The following is a 16,926-nucleotide window of genomic DNA, read 5'->3' as shown; positions in this document are numbered from 1 at the left end:
GCATGCAGGTGAGGATCCCTGGTTTGAATAATTTCAGAAGCCTCTGGGCCCTGGGGACTCTGTCCTTTGTCTGGTACCTGGCCCCGGGGAGATAGGGCAGGTGATGAGGTGGAGAGGGTGAGGAAGGGCCCAGTACAGGAGGTGGCTGGAGTGTGCACTCTGATTGGTTGGCTTGCATTTGAAAGGCACAGGAGCTGGCGAGTTGTTTGCTATCTCTAGGGGTTGGCTAACTGTGGGAAGGTGGTCTGCCAGGGTGGGTGAGACCCCAGAAGTCAAAGCAACAGAAGACAGAAGAGACAAGACATGGTCAATATCAAAATTGAGTTTGAATATTTATTCCCACTTAGCCCTTCTGTGCTAGAAGGACTTAGAGCTACTGAAACAGGAAATGGGAAGTCAGTGAAAAGAGATGAGGAGAGAAAAGAGAGGCAAGGACAATTTTCTTTCTGTTTTTTGGTGGTTTTGGGCTTTGAACTCAGGGCCTTGTGCTTTCCAGGTAGACACTGTACCACTTGAGCCATGTCCTCAGCCCTTTTTACTTCTTAAATTATTTTTTGGGGGGGTAGAGTCTCGCTTTTTGTTCAGGGTCAGCCTTGGACTGAATTCCTCCTACTTACTTACACTTCCCAAATAGATGGGATTATAGCTATGGACCACCATGCCTGGCTTATTGGTTGAGATGAGTTCTTACTAACTTTTTGCTCAAGCTGACTTCAAACCTGATCTTCCTGATCTTCACCTCCCAAGTAGCTGGGATTATAGACATGAGTTGAAGTGCCCAGCCCCCATGGATAATTTTAGAGGCAGCAAATCAACTGAAAGTTCCAACCACATGGCACTTGGAAAGGAGAATGTCCTTTCCTTTTACAGGCCAGGCTACCTGGGATTGAGGCACTGGCAGTTTACCAGCTGGGTGACCACATTTGTAAAATGTGAATGGAAAGAGTACAGAATTGATAGGAGGATTAAGTGTGTTAGCTGCTATCTGACTGCTAGAACTGCAGTGGCACACGGTTAGCACTCAGTAGCCCCGAAAGCCTGGCTCTCCAGGTCTGGTCCTCAGAGGAATAGCATCAGTGCCACCTGGGAGCTTGGTTATAGTGCAGTATCTCAGATTCCACCCAGACCTGCAGAGTTACAATCTGCAGTTTATCACCATCCTCGGGTGACTTGTGTGCACATGTGCCTTGTACCTGACAATGTGTGTTCCTTCAGGATACGAATTAGACATCAAATACCAGTTTCCCTCCACCAGCCTGCCCTGGCACCTTGCGTCTAGTAGGATCTATACATGTGTGTTGAAATGATAAGTACCTCTTGTTTAGGCCCCTCCTGACCTCCCCTCTCTTACTTACTTCTTAATTTTTTTGAAAAGAGATGATGAGCCAGGCGAGGTAGCTCACACCTGCAATCTTAGGTACTCAGGAGGCAGATATCAGGAGGACCACTACTCGAGGCCCATCCATACAAAAAATTCCAGAGATCCCCATCACAACCAATAAAAAATTGGGGGTGGTAAAGCATGCCTGTTATCCCAGCTGCACAGGAAGCCTAATTAGATAATCCTGTTTCAAATATAATCAAAGCAAAAAGGCTATGCAGGTATGGCTCAGAAAGCCTGCCCAGTAAGCACAAGGTCCTGAGTTCAAATCCCAGTACCATCAAAAGAAAAATAGAAAGAAAAAGCAGGATTGATGATCCAAAAAACGTGGGTTTGATTGCCTGTGCTTTTTATACCCAGTGTGCTGGTGAACTAGGAAAGAGGAAAAAGTTGTGATTGGTCACTTCCGTCCACGTATTGATAATAAGTCTCCTACCACAGCCAGCTGGAAGCTACCAGCATGAGGTCATTGAAGGCAGAACTGGGAATCCATGCCCACCATTGGCTCTCGTGAGCTGGTGGATATGGTTCTTCTATGAGCCCTTTTTAAATCAATCGAGTCCTTCAATGATTGGTTTTTTCATTCAGTGAATTAATGTTGGGTGTCTAGTGTATGCCTGTGCCCTACACAGGTGAAGAACAAACAAGCATTGTCATTTTTCTGAGCCCGTTTCCTTGTGTGTACCGTAAGCATCAGTGACAGGCATGGTAGACTGCTTTAATGCTTTGTTAATTCCACAGCACTTGTGTCATTTGTAACAACAAGGCCACGCCAAGACCCAGCCAGATTCCATAAAAATCGAAGGCCCCTCTCACTGCAGGCCCCAGGTGTCTTAATGAATTGGGCCGAATCTCCTCTGTAAGGCTGTGTGCTCAGTCTCCAGAGGCAAAGAAGCAGGAAATGAGTTTTGGCCAGGAGGTGATAACAGAAAGGCCTCAAATCCCCTACTCAAGTGACCCAGTAGAGCCAAGCCAAACTGACTGGCCTCCAGTGGTGTTTACAGGCCTGGCCACCACCACCTGCAGTTTTCAAGTAAACAAAGTCCTTCCCAAGAAGGGGAAAAGGGAACATGCAGGTGTGACCCGCTTCTCTCTGCCTCCGCCTCTGTCCCGTCTGTCTGGAGCAGTGGGAACTTGGCTTGGTCTCCCATAAATCATTTCAGTAGCTGGGCTGGTGAGGGAAATGCACTCAGCTGCCCATGTGTTTCTGTTTTGCGTGCTTCCTTCTGGGGGTCTCCCTGCCCTGCTTTCCCTGCCCTCTCCCTCCCCATCAGGAAAACTATGCTGTGGGTAGACTGATTTAGGAGCTGAAGACTCATGTCCCATGGCTCCATTCAGGCCCTAGAGGAGGAGCAGCTGCCACAGCAGTGGCGTTGAGACCCAAGTTATGTCCCAAGGCTCCAAAAGCCACACTGCAGGGGGAAGTCTCCAGAGCCATTGTTCGTTCCTCCTGGGAACATGCTCCCTGTGACCGGGTAGGATTTCCAGTGGGGTCTGGAGGCTGATGATACAGAGACAGAGGGACCCAGTGGAACTTCAGGGTGGTTCCCTTCTCTCCAAAGCAGTTCTGCAGGTTCTTTGATAATTCAAGAAGTAATACCCCTCATAGAAAATAAATCCAAATAGTACACAAGAGTGTACAATGACAGATGGGTCTGTTTCTCACTCCAGGCTTCTAGATTTACCCCCTTTCCCAAGGCAACCACGTTTACCAGTTTTCTTGTGTATCCATTTGGAAAAACAACCTGCAAAAGAGAACCGGGATATGTAGTACGCTTACTCGGACGCCTAGCCCCTTTGAGAATGGGGTCAGTTAGTGACTATGGGTTCTTATAGACTCAAAGGGCTAGCATACTATTTCACTGGGAATGCCAAGTGGCCACGCCCCCAAATGTATCAGATTAAGGACCCATCATCTAAATGTCACCCCAACTTCTGGCATGCGCAAATCCTTTGTAGCTAGCACACGGTATAAATGGAAAGAGTGATTAGCACTTGTGAAGAAATCTAGGCAGTACACTGGGCTGTGGTGTCTGACTGAGCCTGTGTATTCTGGGAAACTCTGCGTGTGCGTGTGTATGTGTGCGTGTGCATGTGTGCGTGTGCGCGTGCGCATGCGCGTGTGCGTGTATCTGTCGTTCACTGTCAGCAGGAGGAGTACTTGATTGCAGTTGTTGGTTTTTAAAGACAAGGCTATTGAAAACTTCCACGATGCAACGAACACAGTTTTAGTGTTAAATATTCAAATATACACACACGTGTATATATGCATTATATAAAATGAGACCATTTTTTCCAACAAGGCATATGTCTTAGGTACACACGGATCTATCAAATTATTTTAATGGCCTGGTTTAATATCTTATGTACTAATTCTGGCAAATTTAAGTACATAGTCTTTCAAAGGTAAGGTGTATGATAACACTCTTCTCAGTGATGTATTTGATGGGCCAGCCTTCCACGACAGCAGCTCTGTCCTCCAAAAATCTCCCACTCACATAAGTTTTGCCTTAACCCTGGCCCCTGAACACAGAGTCTGTGTGAGAGGGAGATTGAGAACCTGAGACTAGGGATGCATGCAGGAGAGCGTGTACACATGTGCATGGTGGCTTGGAATGAGCTCAAAATTTGGAGACCTGGCTGTGTGATCTGTGTGCTTTCCTCTCCCCATTTTCTTTTTATCTTGTCTTTATCTTGGCCAGGCTGGTACCTGCCCTGGGCCTTGCTAAGTCCTGGGAGTGGGGTGTGACAGTGGTGTTGGTGTGAGGCTCCACCCCTGAAAAATTATAGCCTGGACTTTAGCAGACCTGCCATCTGTCTACCCGTCATTAACTCACTGGGTAACCCTGGGCAAGTTCTTTTTTTTCTGGTCTTTCTCTCATCTACAAAACCAGAGTAGACTGGATCAACAAAGCACCCTGTAGCATGGGATGCTGTGGCTGCAGGGAGAATGAGCAGAGCTGCGGGAGGAAGTGGGGGCCTAGGGCAGGAGGGGGTGGCTGTCTGCTGGCAGCCACCCCTTGGGAAGAGTTATGGTCCTTCCTCCTTTGGAAATCTTGCCTTCCTTTTGCAGAGAAGATAATAAATGCTACCTTCCTGTCCGGCACTGTGTGGATTAAGCCCTCAGAAGGCGGTACCATTAAGATGTGGAAAGTTTAGGTTCTACAGTCAGACAATTCCTGGTTTAAAACCTAACAAGTTACTGCAGTTCCCTACTTTTCTCACCTGCAAGATGGGAACAGTAGAATTGATGTCATTGGTGGACTCACATTAGGTGTCAAGCTCCTTGACAGCGGGGACTTGTTTTTGTTTTTAAGTACTGAGGTTTGAACTCAAGGCCTATGCCTTAAGCCGCTCCACTAGTCCTTTCTCTATGGTATATTTTTTTCAAGAGAACATCTCGCAAACTATTTGCCCTGGCTTCAAACTGCGATCCTCCTGATCTCTGCCTCCTGAGTAGCTGGGATTACAGGCGTGAGCCACTGGTGCCCAGCTAGCAAATTTGTTTTGGTCACATTGTGTCCCCAGGGGCTAGAACAGCTACTGTCACACAGTGTCCAGTGCAGATGTTGAACATCTGCTGAAGAAAACATTTTGCACCTTGCTTGATAGACATGTTTAATGACTATTAGCTGTTCTTTTTAAAATGTCGCGTGGGTCACCAGCAAACATTGCCTGTTGCCTTGGTCCATTATCATTGCAGACCTGTGAGATGGGCAGAATCATTACCAACGGTAAGTGAACAACAGCTAGGAGACAGCGGAGCCCAAATTTGAAACCAGGAGGGTCTCACCTGGGAGCCTCAGCTCTCTTCCTGTGCTCTGCCACCCCATCCAAGAGGGAGCATAGGACCTGTGTGCCTTCTCTTCTGCCTCTGAAACTTCTTGTCACCCCTTCCACATGTATGCAGATTGGGGAGATTGGGGAATGTGGGGGCGGGGGGAGGAAGGAATGAGAGTAGTCATGTCTTAGGGCAGCTCTAGCTATAGGGATGACGGTTGTGTCCCCATGCGTCTAGCTGTGAAGGGACCAGTTTTCAGGAGGCAGCTCTTGCTTAGTTCTTTGAAGGATGGATCTAGATGAGTCCTTCAGTCCTTCACGGGTTAGGTGCACACCACCTGGTGCATGCCTGGCCTGGCCTGGCCTGCCCAGGTTCCTCAGTGCAATTTCATTTTTATCACGATCTTAATTATGAGAAATGGGATGGTGAGCAGAGTGGGGAGTAGCGTGTAAGCTACTGACCCAGCCTCTTAGGCTGCCCATCTCTGCCTCCTGGCTGACCTCTGCCAGTGCTAACATTTAGCAAATTAGATCAACCGAGGCTCTTAGGAGGATAAATGACTGCTGGTGTACAGGACAGGGCACTTAGAGGACTTGGAGGTGAGGACAAGGGAGGATCCCCAGAACCACATTCTCAGAAATTCCCTATCAAAAAGCTAGGGTTCACTGTAAAGTGCTGGACTTGCACTTGCCTTCCTCCATCCTCAGGCAGTCCAGAAGGATTGCAGCTGGGGCACAGGGTGAGTTACCAGGGCCACAGTGCAGAGGAGGAGGAGAGTGGTCCACAGGATCCTCCTGCCACAGAAGTCACAGTGGTCTCTTTAGAGACCTGTGTTTCTCAAACTGGAACCCACCCACTCCCTGGACAGAATCTCTTGGGGCCTCTGAAAGGCCACAGGGCCAAAGTTCCTGAGTATGGCTGGGCAAGGAATGGCCTGCAGGACTCCTGCAGATAGATGCTCAGAGCCGAAGAATCCAAGTCTTCCAGGTTGACCAGGACATCTGTGATCTCCTCACATTCTCTCAGACTATCCCACTCAATAGCTCTGGGAGCTCCTGCCCTCAGGATCTCTGAGCACAGTTTTGGAATTCACCGGTGGAGGGAAAGAGGACAAGGGCCAAAGTCTGTGGCCCATACATCCATGGCCCCAGATGACCTGTGATGGCTTCTTACTTAATCTTTCTGAGCCTGTTTCCCCATCTGTAAAGTGAGACCCTTGCCAGGCGCTGGTGGCTCATCCCTATAATCCTAGCTACTCAGGAGGATCCTAGCAGAGATCAGGAGGATCAAGGTTTGATGCCAGCCCGGGAAAATAGTTTGCGAGACCCTATCTTGAAAACATCCATCCCAAAAAGGGCTGGTGGAGTGGCTCGAGGTGTAGGCCCTGAATTCAAACCCCAGTACCACAAAAAAATAAATAAAAAGTGAGATCCATGTATTGTGGGGATGAGACGAGAATAACATTAGTAAACTCAGCTGATGGCGTGTGGCAGCTCTCCATAAATGTTATCTCAGGGTGGAGAGTAGACTGAATTCTCCCTTTGTCATCTCATCTCCCAGAGCAGCGGTATCCTACTGGTACCCAGGCCAGTTGGGTCAAGGTTGATTACCCCTCAGGAGAGAGCTGATGGCACTGTCACCACATGTAAAGTAGGAATGCCTTTCTGACTCACTCTACTGGGTAGTAGTGTAAGGTCAGGGTCAAGGTTGTAGGACTTGGACCACAACTGAGGTTCCATCCACTGGTCTTATTCACTCTTACTACCTGTGTGACTTTGGTTTAGTTAATGAACCTTGCTGAGCCTTAGTTTTCCCATTTGTACTGTGGGCATAATAATACTTACAAGATCAGAAGTTGGTGGGAATAGTGAGATGCATACAAGCAAGGTGCCTAGTCCATACATAGCAAGTAATAATTTATGACCACTATGGTGGTTATTACCCACTAGATTTTGGCTTGATCTCTGTCTTGTTTGGTCCAGCAGCTCATTCATGTGATAAACCTTGTGGCCCTCCACTGGCACTTCCACCACTTTCCATATGGAACTTTCCGCTCATTGGGCATTATCTCAGCAGGCACACCCTGAGCACATGGGACTACCAGTTGGTTTGTGGTCCAGCTCTTTGCATTACCAACATTGTAGGAGTTAGGGGAAACTGAGGTAGTCATCTGGGATGAGGAGATAGCTTGGGAACAGGATGCCCATAGCAGCTCTGGCCTCTGCCCTTCCTGTTTGGATCAGGGAGTGGATGTGACCCTTGCTCGTTGCCCACCCCACCCCAGCTATTGAGGGAGTACCTTAGGCGTGCCACCCAGGGCCAGACAGATGTGGCTGTGTCAACCTGGGGGAGATAGCTGGGAAGCTGCCAGGCTCTCTGACACAGGATGAAGTCGGCCACGGATAGGATCTGGGCAGGGCTACAGTCCACCAGCACCTAGTGATGTCTTTCCTGAAAGTGTCACAGGCTCTCTGACAAAACCTGGGCCAGCATCCCAAGAGGTCAGTGATAGGGCTGAGACAGCCTAAGAGAGCAGCCCTGCTAGCTCACAGTGGCAGGGACTCTGAGCTGGAGGTACTTTAGGTTTGGAAATCTCTAAAGGACCAGAGCCTGAGTGAGGTTTTGGAGTTATAGGACCCTGGGGACTTTGTCCTCTCTGGGGCCTTGAGCTCATTCCCATGCTGGGTCGTCCACTTCACTGTATGGAGGAGGGCAAGTAGCTGTTGTGTGGGCTCTCCCCACCTTCCACTCCTCACCTTCCACTGACAGCGTGCAAGAGCAGCAGATAGTAGGCGTGAGCTCACTCTCAGCTCCTGGCTGATGTGCGTTCTAAACATCTGTGTGTAACCCATCAGTGTGAGGGTGGGAGATCTCTGTTCCATGTGACAGTGACTTATTCCATCATTCAGACTATGCTTCATGAGGGCAGGCACTTTGTCCTGTTCACTACACCATCCTTGCAGCTAGTACAGTGCCTGGCACATAGCAGGAGCCTAGCAAATGCTGGTGGAGTGGATGGCTGTCCTCTCCGTGGACTGAGAGTTACAGTTGGTTTTCTATACCAGGGCTTCCACTAGTGCAGATTCAACCAAACGTGGATCAAAAAGTTCCTTTTAAAAATAATTTGCATCTCCATTATACATATCAGACCTTTTCTTGTCATTCCCTAAAGACTACAGTATTAACTATTTACATTGTAGTAGAATAAGTAATGTAGAGCTGATTTATGAGATGGCGTGAGTAGGTTACATGCAAATTCTGTACCATTTTCTACAGGAGACTTGAGTGTCTATGATTTTGGTATCCTCCATGGTCTGGAACCAATCCCCTGTGGGTATCAAGGGATGACTGTACTTAAGGACAAAGTTTAGATTACATCTAGACTTTGTGAGTTTAGATTATATCTAGCACAGAGTAGAATCTCAAAAGACTAAAATGAATGAACACACATCTTTATTTTGAGTTCAATGCTAGAATCTCTAGTCAAGGGGAAAAGCTGTCACACATGCTTCATTGTGGATGTCACTTCATGACCCAGTTGCCTTGTCAACATGGGACAGTTAGAGCAAGTAGGAATGTCATCAGTAGTGCACCTGAAGCTTTGGTCTTCAGGCTAAGGACACTTGTCTTTCATTTAATTATCCAAGAGTCCTGGTAGTTAGAAAATCATCATTTCCATTTTAGAGACGACGAGACTAAGGGTTGAAGTGATTTGACCAAATCTTGAGCCTGGGTCTGCTCCTCTCAGGCCAGCATGCTTTCTCTGGCCACTGTGCTGCCTGTTCTGAGTCTGTAAAGTTCTGACCTGTGACTGGTCATATGCCATGGTTGGTTCAGAAGACATTTTGGAGTTTGGGTCAAAAGAGTCATCTGAGCTTTGGTAGTTCAGAAACTCTTAACATGGAGTCCTAGGATGAGCTTATGGGGTCCAAGTGTCCTGAGATTGAACGCCCCATCTCTATACCTGAGAAGATGTCTGAGTTTGCGTCAGACACTCACAAAGGGGTGCAGGGCCCCATAATGAGGTGAAGAACTAATGACCAAACCAAATGTGCCATTACGCCAGGGACTTTTCTAAGACTGTGATCTTTGACCAGAGATTCTGTTTCTCCTATCAACAGAGGACTGATTACAATGAGCAGTAACCTTAGCTATGTCATCGAGCCCCTCCCTGACAGCAAGAGCCAGCACCTTATTTACAGATCTGAACATCTCAAGCTGGCCCCTGGGAACTGTGGGTTCAAGCACTCCGAGCTCACCACCAGGAACTGGGCCCTTCAGTTTACACAACAGACCAAGAAACAACCTCGCAGGGTGAGTTTCAGGCTCTGTACAGCAGTCAGCCTGGGCTAGGCTTATCCCTTCTGGGCACCCATACTTTGAACCCAGGATGGCTAAGAAGGAGGAAAAAATTTTCTTCTTTTATCTAAATCATTTTGAATGTGAGCTATCCTCATACACGACTAACTGTTTGGAGGGAAAACACTACTATGTTTAAAGTACTCTGAGATATTAAAGATATTAATTTCTGAAACTGTAAAAGGTGAAAACGATGCATGTCTCCCCTTCTGAAATAGCCACTACACCCTCTGCACAAAATGTTATGACTGCAAATGGAGGTGTGTGGTCTAATGGTTATCTGGGGACGTGGTTGTCTCCCTGGGGTTGGCCTCAGTTCTGCCTGTACTAGCCAGCCCAGTTCATTGTTTTCTGAGGATAAAGGACTGGATCCCATGTTCCAGAGCAGCTTTGGGGCTGGGGGGGAGGTGGGAGGCACAGTAAGAATGAAGGCCACAGCCAGGGCTCTCTAGCACCCAAGTACAAAATAAGAATGATGGTGTACTGCCTATCACTTACGCCTGTTCCTGAGCAGTTTTTTGGTTTTGTTTCTTTAATGAGGTCGAGTGCACCTTTCCTACAGCTCTGATCTGCTTCTGTCTCTTTCTTAGATGAAAAGGGACGATTTATACTCCATGAAGTATGTGGAGCTCTACCTCGTGGCTGATTACGCAGAGGTAAGGGGGGGTGGTGTTTTAGCAGGCTCTCTCTTTTTTTTATTTTGTTTTTAGGACTGCCGCTCTCTTGACAGTTTCCATCTGCTTTGGGGAAATGCTGACACATTCATCTTTCCCTGGTTTATCATCTAAATTTGACCTTCAGTCTGACTGAGGGACTTTTGTCATTTTAAACAGTTAGGAAAAAACAAAACAAAACAAACAAACAACAACAAAAATCCACAAGGAAAGCCTGTCTTAGCTCACTATACCAATCAGATAGAAAACTAGGACAGTTACCTAAATTGACATTTCTCAGACAGAGGCTGAAGACCCTTAGGTTCTGGTATTTATTCTCAGGGGGTCTGTGAATTCTGTAAAGAAAAAAAAATTAAATTCTATTTAACAAAGATAGTAAGTGCATTTTCCATCATCTGAATGATTGCATATGATTTTCTTGCTCATCTGTGGATCCATTTTAACAACCCTGGTAGTGCCAATGGCAGTCCAAAGCCATGCTACCCAAAATATGGTCCCCCTACCACCAGCATCTTGGAATCTGTGAAAAATGCACATTTCCAAGTGCTACCCCAGATCAACCAACTAAATCCTAAACTGTCAGGGTGAGGTCCAGCAATCCACATTTTAACAAGGCCTCCTGGTGATTACGATGCACAAGTGAGCTTGGGAAGCACTGACCTAAAGGAATAGTAAGGTGGCCCTTAATTCCGAGTCCTTAAATAGGACAGGCTGGAGGACTTGATGAGCACTCACCTGACTTGATTTCCTGAGTCTCTGGGATGTGCAAGCCCAGTGCTTGACACCAGAATACAGCTCTCGAGAAGCAAGACCTGCTCCTGGCTTCACAAACTTTGCAGTGACAGCACAAAACCCATATTCCCAAAGGGTAATAAGCACTAAGATAGACCCATAGGGTGCACAGAACAAGGGATACAACACAGTTTGGGGAATGTTAAAGTCAGCCCCTGAATAGTGGGTTTGGACCCCAGAACCAGTGTTTGCCTGCATCAGCCAGATGTTACCTCTGGTTCTTGCTTTATACAGTGCTTCAGCCACAACCAAGCACCTCAGCCACAACAAAGTATAGCTTCTGCACACTGGACCACCTCTGTGAACTGAGCACTCACTGTTCTGAAGTGCTGTACACTTGCCTGGGCTCCCCAAGGGCAGAGCTTATCACTAGGCCCCTCCATCTCATAGGCTACTAGCTCCCCAAAAGGCTACATTCTATGGTGGTTCTACCTAGTCCACAGTCCCACAGTGTGGATCCTGGGGCCAGTACAGGCGGTAGAGAGACGTGAGGCTTCAGGCCTGAGAGCTGCCTTCCAGAAGTGTTGGTGGTCCTTGAGTTGTCTTAAAGGACAAGGAGGAGTGAACTGGGCAGAGTGGAGGTGAAGGACATTCCAGGGAAGGAACACTGTGTTCCTTTTGAGAAGTGTAGCTTTGAAATTGACATTGGTATTAGTTTTTCCAGCAGCTTGTGTGTGTGTTCTTGACTTTTATGTCTACTCCAAAAACTAGCATGTGTATAGGATGGGAGAACAATGTGGTGAGCAAGGTCCAAGGCTGATTTCAAAGCCAGCTGAGCCCCCCCCATCCCCACTTAGCCCTGCCTTTTGGGGGCTGCCCTTACCTTATAGTACCAGGAAGATCGCTGAGAAAAAGCCAAGCCCTCCTAACCCCTGACTCCGTGACAGTTTTCTATTTAAGCCCTGATTCTAAGATCATCTGTTATAGAGGTCTCTAGCCATTTTTCTCAGCCACAGAATCCTTTGATCAGCTAAAAGCTCCTGGGTCCCCAACGGTCAAGCATACAGAAGCCCCACTGCTCTAGTTGAAAGGAGGGGCGTTTTCTTCCAGAGGAACTTTGGTGCAGGGTTTTAAAACCCACTGTATGTGAATCTCAGCGGAAATTGGGCCTCTTGAGTTTCCTGACATCCAGGGTCACAGCAAGTCCAGGGAGGAAAAGACTCCCGGTGTCTCCAGGGCTGTGGTGTCACCTGGTGCATCTTCCTGTTTGGAGGTAAGTGCCTCCAGCACCAGTGGCACAGACATTCCCGACCCGGGCCCCCACAGGACTGTGATTCCTGCAGCTGAGGTGGAGAAGGAAATACGCTCATTTCACAGGCTTCAGTGATTTATGTGAAGAGCGAGGCGGGGGTGGAATAGACCAGGCTGGATTCGCAGGCTCTGGAATCAGCTCCCTCCTCCCTTCTCTCCCTCCCTCTCCCATGGGCCTCTCACTCTCTGCAGGCAGAAATGTATTCTTGACAATTAATCTGAGAGGAGAGGACAAGAAGACAGGAAACAGGAGGGCTGCTTTACCCGTGATTTACAACCCTGGTGCCGAGACAGGATGGCCTCCTCTGGGCTCTGAACTCAGAGCAGGGAGTGGAGACCCTGATGGGGAAAGCAGAACACAATTGAAGAGAGCTCCTGGGGTTGCTCTCATTCCTTAGTGAAACAGAATCCAAGAGGAACAAAGAGTAAGGTTCATGTTGGAGGAGGGGACAGCACAGTGTAAACACAGGCCTGTGAAGAACTTCCATGATTCCCACAGGATGTGAGGTGGTGGGGAAAGGATAGTGATGCACACCATGTTGTACTTCCGGTATCACCTGAGAAAATGTAAGGTTGAGATTTGTTTTATTTTCTTTTTAGTTCAGGGATTCTATAAACTATAGCCCCTGGCCAAATCCAGCCCACCAGGTGGTTTTGTAAATAGTTTACTAGAACACGGCCACTCCCATTGGTTTATCCATGGCTGTTTCTAAGCCAGCAAGGCAGAGCTGAGAGGCTATGGCAGAGACTGTGTGGTCCACAGAGCCCAAAATATTTACTATCTGGTGCTTTCCAGAGACGGTTACTGACTACTGCTTCATACTATTTTAGACAACATGATACATGCCTTCAACTATGGTGGCCTTACTAGGCCTTACTGTTTGAGGATAGGATTAATATATTTGAAAGACAATAATAAATATTTACTAAATGAATGGAAATGGTGCAATACTTTCTGTGCCATAAGACCGGTTTTGAAATTGGGAGGTCTTCATGATGGAACTTCTGGATGAATTCTTCGGAAAGGTCTGCATCACAGAGTCTTAGATTTAACTTTGTAGGAAGCAAGGGTGACAGTGAGATTCTCTTCTGGTGAGTGATGGTCCTGGAGAAGCCCAGTAAATAACGTCCAATATAGTGAGAGAGGGAAATGGGGAGTCTCTTCCCTGCACCAAGGCTGGGCCACGCTCCTGGCCAACAAATACCCCAGTGTGTTGGGGTTCATTGGCTGTTCATTTTGTTCCTTGATTGGCTATTCCTGTGGAGTGGGTGGAGGAAGACTGTGAAGGCTTAGAAGTGAAGTAACAATATAATGTACGTCTGTGGTAAACCCAGATTCTGTGTACCAATGGCAGCATACAGACGCGCCCACCATTTGCAAATTTAAGTTGCAATTACAGAACACTTTATCTTTACACCGTGAAGCTTTACTTCGTTATTGTAGTTGAAAGAGACCATTGCTTTTGAGGCAGGAGCAGTAAACATGAGGTACTCATCCTCCTTCCAGTACCCACGGCAGACATTTCTAACCAAGCACAACACTCTTTTCTCTGCTCGATTAGCAACATCTGATATCAGTCTTATGAAGTCTCAGAATTCTCACAGCAGAAGGCACTGCCAGGTGATCTGAGTGGCATGCATGATGAATCCTGTTTGCTAACGTCCTGTTGGAGCACCCACCGTGTGCCATTCGTCTGGCCTCCCTCCACAGTTATTTCTGTGCGTGTTTTCTCAGCAGTTTTAGTAGGGCATTTTAATTGGGTGCTCCTTAAACACAGATCTGTCATTACAATTATTTCTAGTCCTCTCACCATTCTATTGGAGGTCCTCTAGCCTGGAACCAAGACCTCACACTCACTTTGTCCCAACTAGTGCTCAGCATGGTACCTTGTCATAGCAGTGGTCCAGCAGTGACTTGACAAGCATGCAGGAAAGCCTCATGAGAACTGGGGTGATGACCCAGGCAGGGATCCGATCACTCCCTCTTCTAAGCCCCAGGGCCCTTGTACCCTGAAGGACAGGAAAATAAGATTGACTTCAAAGACTAGAAGAAGAAAATTCAGTTCATTAACTGTCATTCCTCCCCATCTGTGCCCAGCATTGAGCTGGAAGAGGGAGGTATCTGTGACCAGGTCCTGCACTCCCTGAGCTGTCACTGTGGTAGGGAAGACAGTTGCATAAAAATGACTCACAGAAGTCAGAGGAAAATGAGAACCAATTCAAAGACAAGTAATGAGGCCCAGGAGGCGCCCTGGAAGAGGCTCTGGAGTCTCACCTGGTTCTGTTTTTCCATTTAGTTTGAGAAGAATGGACGAGACCTGGACGCCACCAAACGCAAGCTCATAGAGGTTGCCAACTATGTTGATAAGGTGAGACCAGGTGTGTACGTGGTGGGAAAGGCAGCAGCAGCTCTGAGGAGGGGCAGGAGGCCTACTCACCTGAGCTGCTCCTGCTGGATTGGCCACCCCAGCAGCTTCTAAAGGGGATGAGCTGAGCCACAGAGACCCAGTGAGCCTGAACTACGTAACCTAAGGCAAATCTTTATTTTCTGTTTTAATTTATAAATCAATGAATTTCACTTGTTTTTGGTTTTTTCCAATGGAATCCTTTTTGCATTCTTTAAAATTTATTTTTTATTTAATTTTTTTTCCTTTGGCAGAACAGGGGTTTTTTTTTGGGGGGTGGGGTGGAACTGGGGGTTTGAATTCAGGACTTCACACTTGTAAAGCAGGCACTCTATACTTGAGCCACACCTTCAGCCCCCGATCTTGGATTTTGAACTCAGGGCCTTGCATTTGCAAGGCTGGAAAAGGGCCAGCCCTTTTTGCTTTAGCTTAATTTTCAGACAGGGTCTCATATGTTTACCCAAGACCAGCCTCAGACACAGTCCTCCTACCCATGCCTCCCTTTCAGTGGGAATTATAGATGTGCTCAACTATCTCCTGCTCGTTGGGTGAGATGAGGGTCTTGATAATTTTTTGTTCAAGCCAGACTCAAACCATAATCCTCTCAATTTCTACCTCCCAAGTAGATGGGATTACAGGCATTTTCACTGCACCTGCACCTAGCCCACAGAATCCTTTTACAACATGAAATCTTATGCCAGTGCCTATAAGTCAGATGGAAACAGATAGAAACAGATGGCTCTAAGCAGAAGCTGGGGTGAGCATCCAGAGCTCTGCCCTTCTGACCCATTCCTGTCATTCTGCAATGGCTCCTGAGGAACCTAGATCATGGAAGAGCCCAGTTTAAGGATGCTTTATGGTCTCTAAAGTTTCCTTCCAGGTATAAAGCCCAGTGGTTCTCTGACTTAGGAGAGAACTGAGGTCCCTCAGGACAGAAAAATACACAGCCTTAATAGGGTTGTTTGGGACTAGCGTGCAGTCTTGTCTGTAAAACTGTCTTCTTATTTATTTATTTATTGCGGTACTGGGGCTTGAACTCAGGGCCTCACGCTTGCTAGGCAGGTGCTCTACCACTTACGCCACTCCGGCCTGTCTTCTTATCATGTCTGTCTCTCAGGAAGACTGCAAGTGGTTAACTTTCTAGGTCAGGACCATTTACAACCTGCTCTTAGGAAATGCCCAGATTTTTGAATTTTACTAGAACAGATTGGCTTTGGACTTAGAAATACTCTTCTCCTGAAAGAAGGTTCTAGAACAAGAAGGTAACCTAGAATGAGAGCACCTCCTGACAGGCTAGTGGTGGATAGTTTCACAAGTAAGTTTTCCCATGTTTGGGATTCCACGTGTCTCTGAGGATCTGATGATGTGAATTGTATAATTTCTGACCACTCCTAAAACTTTGAAAGCATAACTCTGGGCCTGCTTGCTCCTTGATAGAAAGGGGAATTTTTTTTTTTTTTAATCATTGGGGGATAAAGATGAAAAAGTGGAAATTTTTAGGGACTAACAAGTAAATTGGGTAGTGTTCTGAGGTCATCAGCTGAAAAGTTCTCAGCCTCATATTTTTGCATTTTTTGTTCTGGTTCAGTGGCTCTGCAAACACAGGCCAGTTGATGAGTGACAGGTGGAAGTCAAACTCTAGCATTTCCAGGAAGGAAGAACTCTGGGAACACAGTTGAGCCCTCTCTCCAACTCCCAGCTCCCTCAACAATATTTAAACGATCCTACAACCCAAGTACTCTACATCTGTGAAAACAAGGATAGCTCGTTTTCCTGGGGGGCGGGCGGGTAGACAGAGGCAGACCCTGCTGTCACCAAGGGCCATCCATTGTTCCTGAGACCAGGCAGGTGGGGACTTGGCTGAGTCTCCTTTTCATGAACTCCAGCTGGTCTGGGTAATAGAAGCAGGGGTGCTGGTGAGAAATGGAAGGAGTGTGTTAATGACAAAAATCAAAAAAGAAAAGAAAAAAAAAATGGAGGGAGAAAAGCAGCTGCAAACCCAGACCTCTGTTGGTGCCCCAGGCCTGGCAGCCCCTTCGAAGCCACTTGTCTTTCCCTGAGCTGCTGAGGTCAGTCCCTCCCAGAGCGAGTGAGCCGAGGCACACCCACTTCTGTGAAGCTGGCTGACCACCTACTTGAACTGAATGTTGTTGAGCTCCAGCTGGGATGAACCACATTCAGTTGCTGAGTCAGGAACCCAGTCCACCAAGTTCATGTCCTTACAAAACTCCCCAGAGAAACAAATTCAACTGGAGTTGGAGTCTTATATTTTCCATAACAGTC

General features: G+C 47.3%; 1 protein-coding gene across 2 annotated transcripts in view; it reads left to right on the top strand.

Annotated features, from left to right (window-relative positions):
- The window catches only part of Adam19 (ADAM metallopeptidase domain 19), an 82,594-nt gene that overhangs the window by 40,555 nt on the left and 25,113 nt on the right, over positions 1 to 16,926 (top strand). For both annotated transcript variants that reach the window (XM_020179206.2, XM_020179207.2), the window contains exons 6-8: positions 9,284 to 9,476; positions 10,112 to 10,177; positions 14,536 to 14,607. In XM_020179206.2, coding sequence (XP_020034795.2) covers positions 9,284 to 9,476; positions 10,112 to 10,177; positions 14,536 to 14,607 — 331 coding nt within the window. The remainder of the gene's footprint in view (positions 1 to 9,283; positions 9,477 to 10,111; positions 10,178 to 14,535; positions 14,608 to 16,926) is intronic.

The sequence above is a fragment of the Castor canadensis genome, chromosome 16 (genome assembly GCF_047511655.1).
Source record: "Castor canadensis chromosome 16, mCasCan1.hap1v2, whole genome shotgun sequence".
In the NCBI taxonomy this organism is placed as follows: Eukaryota; Metazoa; Chordata; class Mammalia; order Rodentia; family Castoridae; genus Castor; species Castor canadensis.
This window is presented reverse-complemented; position numbering and strand designations above follow the sequence as displayed.